The sequence below is a fragment of the Lactuca virosa genome, chromosome 8 (genome assembly GCF_052849685.1).
Source record: "Lactuca virosa cultivar CGN04683 chromosome 8, Lactuca_virosa_CGN04683_v6, whole genome shotgun sequence".
NCBI lineage: Eukaryota > Viridiplantae > Streptophyta > Magnoliopsida > Asterales > Asteraceae > Lactuca > Lactuca virosa.
In genome coordinates, this window is record NC_136433.1 from 300,214,755 (window position 1) to 300,226,279 (window position 11,525).

Consider the following 11,525-nt stretch of genomic DNA (forward strand, 5'->3'; position numbering starts at 1 on the left):
TAAATAATTACTAGGATTACTCTTTTTTTCATTAAAAAAATTATATATTTATACATTTATTATAAATGCATACCCTTGTCAAATTAAATGCATGCCCAAACTATAATTTCAACCTAAGATTCTTTTTCCTTTAGTAAATACATGTCATTATTAAAAACAAATTCAAATGAAAAAATAAAATAAAATCGTTAGAAATCCTAATCAAGTTGGGTTTATCAACAAATTATAAAAGCTACAAAATATTTGAACCAAGAAAAATACAAACTCTATATCTATCACAAATCACAATTTTTATAAAACCAACTAAAAGGTAAGAAAATAAATCTGAAAAATCAAACCCAAAGAAACCCTAACCGTTGGACACGCTTTCGCCTCTCTCGTCACCATAGAATTCGACAGAAGAAAAAGAAAGTGAGAAACTTCGAATTTGTTCGTCTTGATATCTTGCTAACATCGTCTCTGGTTCTTGGCCTCTTGTTCTTTAGGTTAGTTTCTGTTTTACTCTCGCAATCGCCTTCAGTGGTTCATAGTTTCATGTTGGATTTTGTGAGCTTTAAATCAATTTCTCTCGTTCACTTTTGTGTGTTTCTTTATGAATATGTGCTAACTGCTAAAGATATAGTGAATTTACTTTCTTGATAATTGTATCATATAGCTGTCATTATTATTATATTGATAAATAGAGACTAAAAAGTACATGTGTATTCGTAATTGTTAGTGGAGTCAATGGCAATTTATCTTTTCTATGTTAAAAGGTATGTGGCATGTCAGTAGGTAATTATGTCAAACCAATTTCCTTGTAGGCATGCACATGAAACACTATACATATATTTAACAATGTTATATAGAATTAAATTAAAATGATAAAGTAAACTATGGTTTATCAGTTTAGATGTTTAGCTTTTTTATTTATAGTTTTATTTTATCTTTTAATTAGGTTTAATTACTACTAAGAAATGTATATGTAAATCCTACTAATTACTTCCTTTGCTGTTTCACTTTTAGATAATTAATTTTGTTAACCTTTTAGGTTAAATATATTCTTACGATAACAATGAATGATGATGAAAACTAGTCATCAAAACGCAAGAAGAAACATGGGACGGTAGATTGGTTTGTTAATGCTCAAAAGAAAACAAAGACTCAAGATGATTCTTCGTCGACGCCCGATAATATCACACATGGTAGCACCAAATTTCCATCTAGGGAAAGAGAAAGTCAATTTGATGTAAATACACTTCCACATGATCCAGGCTTGAGACAGAATATCCTTGATTATCATCCCAACGACCAAGATGCAGTGAGGAAAGAATATATACAAAGAGGTCCTTGCCAACCACGTGGTCATCAATTTCTTCAAACAGATTTTGGAGGCTATATGCGTCGCTTTATTCCCACTTGGTTTGATAAACATCAATGGCTTGAATATAGTATTGAAAAAGAGGCGGCTTTTTGTTTTCTATGTTACTTATTTAGGGACAAGGATGAATTTAATGGAAAAGGTGGAGATGCTTTTGTTACGGATGGCTTTAAAAGTTGGAATATGCCAAATAGGTTCGATAGACATGTGGGAGCTGTTAATAGTATCCATAATCGAGCTAGAGAAAAATTTGAGATGCTTACCAAACCCAAAAAGTCGATACAAAGTGCTTTTGAGCAACAATCTACAAAAGCCCAAAAAGAATATCACACTCATTTGCTTGCTTCGCTACACTGTATAAGGTATCTTTTACATCAAGGATTGCCAACCCGGGGTCATGATGAAAGTCAAGAATCAAGTAATAAAGGAAACTTTCTCGAACTTCTTGAATGGTTAGCAAAACATAATGAGGAAGTTGATAAAGTTGTATTGAAAAATGCTCCAAAGAACTTACAAGTAACCTCCCCTTCCATTCAAAAAGATATCATACATGCTTGTGCAAAAGAAACAACTAAACACATTATTAGAGAACTTGGTGAAGATTACTTTGCAATATTAGTGGATGAATCGGCTGATGTAACTCATAATGAGCAAATGTCTTTGTGCTTGCGGTATGTAGATAAGAAAGGAGACATAGTTGAAAGGTTTCTCGTTGTTGTACATGTCGTTGATACCACAGCTTTATCTCTTAAAAAGGCAATTTATTCTTTGCTTGCGGAGTATTCATTAAGTCCATCTAAAATTCGAGGTCAAGGATATGACAGAGCTAGCAATATGAAGGGTGAAAGTAATGGCCTTAAAACCCTAATCTTAAAAGAAACCACATCCGCATACTATGTCCATTGTTTTGCTCATCAACTTCAACTAACATTAGTTGCAGTTTCAAAAAAGAGCATAGATTGTGGTTGGCTCTTTGAGATACTTACAAACTTACTGAATGTCATTGGAGTTTCTTGTAAGAGAAAAGAAATGTTGCGAGAAGCTCAAGCTCAAAAGGTTTCACAAGCATTTGATGATGGTAAACTTGAAAGTGGCAAAGGATTGAATCAAGAGTTAAGTTTGGGAAGGCCGGGTGATACTCGTTGGGGATCCCACTATAAACTGATTGTGAATGTGATTTCCTTATATCTTGTGATATGCAAGGTTCTTGATAAGATTGGAGATGTATCTTCAAGTTCGGATGACCGGCTAAAAACGGATGTTGTTGGTTATTCACTTGAGTGTTTTGATTTTATATTCATGATACATTTGATGAAGATTATTTTTGGTGTGGCAAATGATTTGAACAAAACTTTACAAAGAAAAGATCAAGACATAGTTAATGCTATGGCGTTGGTGACATTGACCAAACAACGACTACAACAAGTAAGAGATAATGGGTGGGAACCTCTCTTAAGTTCAGTCATATCCTTTTGTGAAAAAAATTGCATTGAAGCTCCTAATATGGAAGATGTATATGTCCCGACTGGTAGAAAAAAACGTGGCAAACTACACACCACGAATCTTCATCATTTTCGAGTTGAAGTCTTTGTTGCGATCATTGATTTGCAACTTCAAGAGTTGAAGAACCGATTTGACGAGGTTAGTATGGAATTACTTGTTAATATGGCTAGTTTAAGCCCTGTTGATGATTTTAAATCTTTTGATAAAGAAAAAGTTATTGCACTTGCAAAACTTTATCCTAGTGAGTTTTTAAGTGTTGAATTAGTTCGTCTAGGTGATCAGCTTGATAACTACATCTACGATATGAAAAAAGACGACAGATTTCAAAGATTGAAGGATCTTAAAGAACTCTCTAAGGAGATGGTGAGATCTAATAAAGATAAAGTTTTTGATCATGTCTATTTACTTATTAAGTTGGTGTTGATCCTCCCGGTGGCGACAGCTAGTATAGAAAGAGCATTTTTGGCAATGACTTTTGTGAAGAATAAGTTACGCAACAGTATGGGTGATCAATTATTAAATGATTGTTTAGTAACTTATATAGAGAAAGATGTGTTTTCAAAAGTTAGTGATGAAGTTATTGTTACTCACTACGAAAATATAAGCAATCGACGACAACATTTGTAAAATTTTGTTTTGATATTAAATGTTTTTTTAAAATTATTAATCAAAGTTTATTATGTGCATACCCTATTTTTTTATTCTAGATCCGCCACTGATTCGATGTTTTTATTTTTGAAATATTGCAACACCTGCAAGCAAGGGTGATGGTGAAAGGAATAATAATAATAGGCAAGATCTTAAAGCATCAACAATGGCAATGGAGACTGATACAATAGGTCAAGAGCCTGGTCAAATTGATGAAACAGAGCTCCTCACATATCTTCATATCTTCGTACCACAGTAGTTAAAACCCTTCGGTAGTTCCAAAATAGCAACAATTTGACCAGTCAATAGTAAAGCTTGCAGAAGTGCAGTGTCACATATTGTTGCTATCTCTCTATGTGGAAAACACAAAGAGAAATTACAATTTAACTCGTTCCTAAAAACACAAAGAGAAATTACAATTACAAAAAAGTTTAATTTTTTTATCCATGTGGAAAAAGTTAAGTTAAGTTATTAGTGCAGTGTCACATATTGTTGCTATCTCTCTTGGAACGTGTAGTTTGGCCTACAACATCTGAAACAACTTCCTCTGTGCCTTCAACAGCCGCCTTTCCAACAGTGTTTGGCCTATTTTTTTCAAATATTTTATCAGAGCTGTTTAAATATTGTGGTTCATTTTCTTGGGTTCAAGAGCAGGAAGATCATCAGATTCCATTTGAATGATTTGAGAACTTGGATAACTGTCTGTATAGTATTCGGTTGTACCCGAGTTGACTCTTGATAAGGTTGACTCCCCACTAACGTCAATACTTTTTTCAACTGGTTTGGGAAGAATAATAGATGGATATAAAGAAAGCACATAGATTATTTCCACTTGGGATGCTGCAAAATGACACATGGCTTCTTCATAGCTATCGTTTTCAAACAGATAGTGTGCATATCTGTAGAATTGGACAAAAAACATATCATTAATGTCATCATTACCCATAATCAAAAGTGTTCATGTTATAATCTTATAATTACCTGATATGAAAAGGGTGATGTTGATACAAATATAGTGGGTTGAAAAAAGAAAGGAAAAAAAGAGTAGTAGCTTTGATCTTTTGTATAAAACATGTGAATGTAAGTGTAATATTATGAATCCAAAACTTCATACCTTTTGAGTAAACTAACAGGAATTTATATTTGATTGTAGTTATTTTAATTTTTAAGTAAGATTTGCCAAATTGTTGGCTGTTAAGCTTCTTTTTCACATTGTTGAAATGAGAATATAATGCTAAATTTATATTTTTTTTACATATTATGATGCTAAATTTATATTTTTTTTACATTTTATAAAACAAAATGTTGTAATTGTAGTTGCAACTTGTAGAAAAAGTCATTAGAGTACCTTGGTTTTCCTAACAATCAACTGTGATAAACATTTGTGCTTGGTTATCCTAACCATTGTTCTTATATAAAATAACAAAAATTCAATAAAATCTTCATAAACAAAACAAGCAAAAAAAAAACTTTTCTACAAACTAACCTTATGAATGTTCTACTTCTTCCAAAGAACATCATAAGCAGGTCCTTTCCAGCTTTTGCAAGACCTTGCCTTACCTTTGACAATGTAGCAGAAGTCAACTTAATCCCCTCTCAATAATATCTTCTGCATACTTTGCTACTTTAGGAAGCCAATTAAGATCACTATTTCTATAGCTATCCATAATTAACGAAAAAATAGAACAATAAAAACCGTCAACATTCAAATTGATAAATACAACCTAAACGATGAAGCATATATAACCACATAAATGTAAGGACTGTATTTCTTTTACCTTAATAAAGTCTATGAAGACATGGAGGAAGGAGTGTGAGTAGCGATGAAACAACAACCCTATCTCCGATCTGACTTGCAATTCATTTGCTCTGATATGCGGTACATAAAATTCGTTTCGCCTTACATATTCGATCGTATTCCAATAATCTATCATGCATACATCAGATCTAGATACAGCAAAAAAAGCAGCTGTGAGGAAAGCAACGTGATGTCTCAATCAAAAAAAATTTAATTAGAAAATAACGAAACAAATTGAAGATGTCGATTAGAAAATTGATACCGAGATGCAATCAGGCAACAATAAGAGACAGGAAAGAGAACAACAATGACCAATATGGGAGGATTGATGATATTACCTGGTCAGGGAGGAGAACAACAAGAAATGGTATACAGAACCCTAAATCACCTTCTAGGTTTAAAAAAGTGGGAACCCGCCTAAAGTAGATCGATGGATTTAGGGTAGACCGGAGGTGGAGCGGGACTGGGAACACTCAATCGTAGGTGAGATCAACAATTTTACGACGATCGCTTGAACATGGGCATACACCGTCGATTATGTGTGTGGGGACAAAAGAATGATGCATCAAAAAAAGCTTAGGGCAAAGAGGGAAGTGAAAAAAGCGGGCTTTTCTAATATTGGGCTTTCCTTTTCCCGCTTATTACTAAAGAACGCGTTTCATTAAAAAATATAAAACGACATGTTTAGATGACACACATTTTTTAATAAGCGCCCTCCTTTTTTGTCTGACACTAATTTAGGGCACGCAAAAATACGCGTCCTAAATCCTTAAAATTTCTAGAGAGATGACATTATTTTTAGGTCACACTTTTACATATCATAAATCAATGCGTATCATAAATTGCGTGTCATTAAAGGTCTGCTTTCTTGTAGTATACATCAAATGAAAATTATTAAACACTTATAAATCATTCAAAATGAATATTTATAAATCGATATACCTTGATATATAAAAATATTGTTATAAAAAAATCGCGTTGAAATAACCATTCATGCGGCATAACTCATATTTTTTTTTCAAATCCTTTGTATTTGAATTACAAACCTTTTCAAACATATAATTTTTTTTTATCAAAACTTACTTATATACTACTAATATAGTTATAATGTGTATAAATAAGTGAAAATGAAAAAGCATTGCACATTAATAACCATAAGTTTAAAAAACTCTTGAATGTAGTGGAAAATAAAAAGGTATGACTAACTACATTAAATTTGAAACCATAACTACATTGAAATTAGAAAACTCTTGAGATGTAATGAGAGTTTCGAACTCTTGAGTTGTGCATAATAATGTAATATAAATACCGACAATTATATGTTATAATAACAACATTATCGACATTTATCATTGAAATAATGATCTTTATACTAAGTTGCAACTAATACTATAATTTTTAAGTATATATATATATACATATAATTTTTTTTTATCAAAACTTACTTATATACTACTAATATAGTTATAATGTGTATAAATAAGTGAAAATGAAAAAGCATTGCACATTAATAACCATAAGTTTAAAAAACTCTTGAATGTAGTGGAAAATAAAAAGGTATGACTAACTACATTAAATTTGAAACCATAACTACATTGAAATTAGAAAACTCTTGAGATGTAATGAGAGTTTCGAACTCTTGAGTTGTGCATAATAATGTAATATAAATACCGACAATTATATGTTATAATAACAACATTATCGACATTTATCATTGAAATAATGATCTTTATACTAAGTTGCAACTAATACTATAATTTTTAAGTATATATATATATATATATATATATATATATATATATATATATATATATATATATATATATATATATATATATATAATAAGTTAGTGTTTCAACCAAATTAAATAAAGTTTTTGATTTAATATTTTAAATAATTCATTTGAATATTTTTATTTCATGTATTATTATTATATTATGTCAAATAACAATATTTTTAATATAGTATAATCTATTTTTTTAGTTTTATGTTATTTTAAGCTATTATTATTTTTATTTAAATAAAAACTACACGTTGGAAAAAATTTCATTATTAAATTTTAAAAAACTATCTACTTTAGTATTGTATTTTTATTTTTGTCATTAAATCTTTGAAATATTGGAAGGGAATGAATGGTCCAAATAAAATGGTGATTTGAATTTCAAAGCTATAGTAATTGTTTAAGTATTAAGACCGATTTAAAAAAAAAAAAAAAAAAAAACATGTTAAAAGTGGGTTAGGGAGGGGGAAGTGTTAAACTTGAGTTATATTTTATTACTTATATTTTTCTTATTAAAGTATTAATATTTTTTAAATTTTACTTTTTCTTTACGGTAAAAAAGAATAGGAAAAAATGAAAATGACAAATGTAATAAAATATAATAGATTACATATTTTTATTACTACAAAAATTTAAGAAACGGATACATTCATATTAGTTTTGCAAGAACATAAAGAATGTAGTTTTATAACACATAAACAATCATTGATTTTCAACAATAAAATCATGTCATATTTTACTTTTTCTTTACGATGAAAAACAAATAGAAAAATATAAAATTGACAAATTTAATAAGATATAGTAGATTACTTATTTTTATTACTATAAAAATATTTAAAAAATGGATACATTCGTATTAGTTTTGCGAGCACATAAAGAATGCATTTCTATAAAACATAAATAATCATTGGTTTTTAACAGTAAAGTTATATCATATTTAAAATCATCCGTTTTAATTCGTCATTATCGCTAACAATTTGGAATAATAATTGTAAACTCCTTTTATCAAAATTAATTATCAAAAATTCTATTGATGTTATTTACAACAAAATAAGCGATAGGAACTAACATAGCATGTAACCAATAATATAAAATACATGTTGAATTAACAGAAAAATAGATTGTCTTAACATAAAGAGAAAGAAAACATAAAGATACATACATATTAACAACGTTAATTGCACTAACCGATAAATAGTTGCAATTTCTCTTTACATGCACCTAATTTGAATTTACTTGCACTTACATTTAGAAAAATTACAATTGTTCTCTTATATTCATGGAATCACTCACATAACTCTTCAAACCCTACCACAATAATCTATCATTTTGCATTGACATACATGCAATATGCAAGCTATAATGTTCTTATATAGGCTAAATATTTCATTTAACTCATCAATTAAATAAGATGGTTTGAAGAGTTTTGGGAGTTACAAATAAACATTTCAGTTAATCATAAATTAAATTTTATAAGTTGAATAGTCTTGGGAGTTTGAAATGCATAAGATTCAATGGAAAATATTTGCTTTATAAGATATATAGATTATATACCCGAGGAGCAATGAGAAAATAAAAACCGAATATTTCTTAAACAATCAATCATGTAATACACATTTACATCCTAAATTAGGTAAGGTATTCAAAAAGCAGTCCCAAAACGGGGACAGCCTGAAATTAATTTTTAAATTAATTTCGGGCGGGTATTTTTCTATTTTGAGTAAATTATAACTTAGTAGATTTAGCGTCTTAATTTTTCATTTTTATTTTTTATTATAGTATTGTACTTTAAACGATATTATATATTTTTTATTTATATCATCTTTTTTTCTTTTTCCATACTTTGATTTTTGATATCAACTTATTTTTGTTTTTATTTTTCTATTTTGAGTAAATTATAACTTAGTAGATTTAGCATCTTAATTTTTCATTTTTATTTTTTCTTATAACATTGTACTTTAAACGATATTATATATTTGTTATTTATATCATTTTTTTCCATATTTTGATTTTTAATATCAACTTATTTTTGTTTTTATTTTTCTATTATGACATTATACATTTTCGTATTTATTGTTATTTATATTATCTTAGTTATTTTGTTTTTTTATTATATTATAATACTTTAAAAAGACATTGTAAATTATACATACAATATACACATATTTTATCATAACATACAATATACACACATACAAATGCACTTATACATATTTTTGCACATATATTTTTTCATACATACAAATACATTTCATATAGAAATACATATATACATTTCACATACAAACACCTACATTTTCACATGAAAATGCCTACATTTCATATACATACATTTTCACATATATTTTTTCATATATATACACATATACATACATTTCACATAGAAATACACTTATACACACATTTTCACATACACTTTTTCATACATACACATACATATACATTTTCTCATACATATTCACACATACACATTTGCATATATATTTTTTACATACATATGCATACATTTCATATAGATTTCACATACCAAAATATACACATTTCACATACCAAAATATATACATTTCACATACATTAAGAACAGAAAAAAAAATAAGAACTTGTTGTCGCCGGAAACTGAGAGTTGTCGCCGTAAAATTCGACCGGTCGTCGGAAAATAGTGACAACGGTGGTGTTGTGGTGGTGGTCACCACCGGAGATTACTTAAAAGCACCAAAAATGAAATTAAGGTTAAATATTGGTATGAAAATAAGAGAAAGAGAAAAGGGAAGAGAAAACGCACGTTATCGGAGGATCATTGTCGCCGGAAAAACTCGGAATTCGCCGGAAATCGGCGGAAATCACCGGAAAATAAAGGCCTAGAAGCAATCTATGGTTAGTGGTGGTTTGTGTTGGTGTACTACGCCGGAAAAATGCACCAGAGAATGTTGGTCGCCGGAGTTTTCCGAGAAGGAGGATAATACGCAGAAATTGGGTCGTCTGGGACAAAGGGGGGGTCAAAAGGGCGTTACCTTTAACGGTGACACCGCAGCAATAGCGGCGACAAGTTGGAGGGAAAAACACGCTCCTTTTCTGTGGTAATTATTAGCCGTCCGATCCAAAAATAATCGAACGGTCACGATGGCATCCACGCGGATCGCCATCAATAGCGGTGACACGCCGTTGCAATTGGTGTCGGCACTATTACTTCCCACGAGATGACACCGTAACCGATGGATCAGTATAGCAGCGTACGGTCATGATCAAATGGCGTGTGGCACAAGAGGATCGTCGGTGGAAGCCCTTTAGCGACGACATCTATAGCGATGACAATAGCCTTTAGCGGCGACATTATCTAATGTCGCCGCTAAAGGCCAACGTCATTGCTATAGAGGCCGTCGCTAAATGGGTTATTTCTTGTTGTGAATATAAGAGTTATATTTAACTATAACTATTTAATACAAATCAGATGCCCAACTTGTACAGTACGATAGTCATAAACTAAAACCATCTGTGTAACGGTCGTGTTTTTCGCTAGGGATTTCATAAAAGAATCTTTATTTACGTCAGTTGATAATGTAAAATTTCTTATAAATAAAGGAATGAGAATGCTTCATACACGATGTGTTTTTATAAATAGTATATATATATATATATATATATATATATATATATATATATATATATATATATATATATATATATATATATATATAAAATGTACAAAAGTTTGGGCAAATGTTATGGGTATATAATATTTATATAAAAGCTTATTTTAAAACTTAACAAATTGTGTCAAATAAACATTTTAAAATAAAAGATTATTGAGGATAATCAATCTTGAAAAATTTTGTAGTGGTCGTGATTACGAACCCGTGAATATAAAGAACGCCAAAATCTGACGACATATGAAGAAATTATGATTTTTCGAAGATATGTGTTCGACAGAGTGTGTTAGTGTTGGCTTTAAAATACAAAAAAAAAACAGATTACTTGTTAGCCAAAACAATGTAAATGAGAGTTTATGTCCACGTAAATACAAATATGTAGACATAATAAACATCGAGAACAGAGCTCGTACGAAGGAGTTACGAATTTCACAAGAATTTTAACAGTGTAATCTTTAGAAATTATGAAGTTAAAATAGAATGATAATTAGTTGTTGAGGTCTAAAGGAAACTTGTAGTACTCGGAAATACGAATCCGTGGATATAAATAACGTTGGAAACTAAGCTCGTATGTGAAAGTTATGATTTTTGCAGAATGCGCCACACAACCAACGATCTTAGCCGTCAAATAGAAACGTGATCTTGACCCTCCGTTGCAAAAAAATCTACTATACACAGAAAGGGATAGCCTTTCTTTTCAGCCATCCCTCTCTCTCTCTCTTGATCTCTCCCCCGAAATATCTCTCTTTCTCTTTCGGACGACCACCAACCTCCGCCATCGACAACCGT

At 30.2% G+C, this 11,525-nt stretch overlaps 1 protein-coding gene and 1 long non-coding RNA gene across 2 annotated transcripts; one reads left to right on the forward strand and one right to left on the reverse strand.

Annotated features, from left to right (window-relative positions):
- Positions 1-726: 726 nt before the first annotated feature.
- LOC145131657 (uncharacterized) lies at positions 727-3,770 on the forward strand. Its single transcript, XM_079066317.1, has 3 exons — positions 727-762; positions 1,076-3,486; positions 3,623-3,770. The coding sequence occupies exons 1-3, from the start codon at positions 727-729 to the stop codon at positions 3,768-3,770; spliced, it is 2,595 nt and encodes an 864-aa protein (XP_078922443.1).
- A 197-nt stretch (positions 3,771-3,967) lies between these two features.
- LOC145128743 (uncharacterized) lies at positions 3,968-5,836 on the reverse strand. Its single transcript, XR_013717075.1, has 4 exons — positions 5,648-5,836; positions 5,290-5,458; positions 4,998-5,170; positions 3,968-4,410 (listed from the first exon to the last, which is right to left on the reverse strand). It is a non-coding gene; the product is annotated as an uncharacterized LOC145128743 (long non-coding RNA).
- Positions 5,837-11,525: the final 5,689 nt, after the last annotated feature.

Bases quoted from the DNA above. Each gene is read 5' to 3' on its own strand.
- LOC145131657 (XM_079066317.1), top strand. From the start codon at position 727: ATGGCAATTTATCTTTTCTATGTTAAAAGGTATGTG. The intron at 763-1,075 runs GCATGTCAGTAG...GATGAAAACTAG, and splicing joins TCTATGTTAAAAGGTATGTG to TCATCAAAACGCAAGAAGAA. The intron at 3,487-3,622 runs GTAAAATTTTGT...AACACCTGCAAG, and splicing joins AGCAATCGACGACAACATTT to CAAGGGTGATGGTGAAAGGA.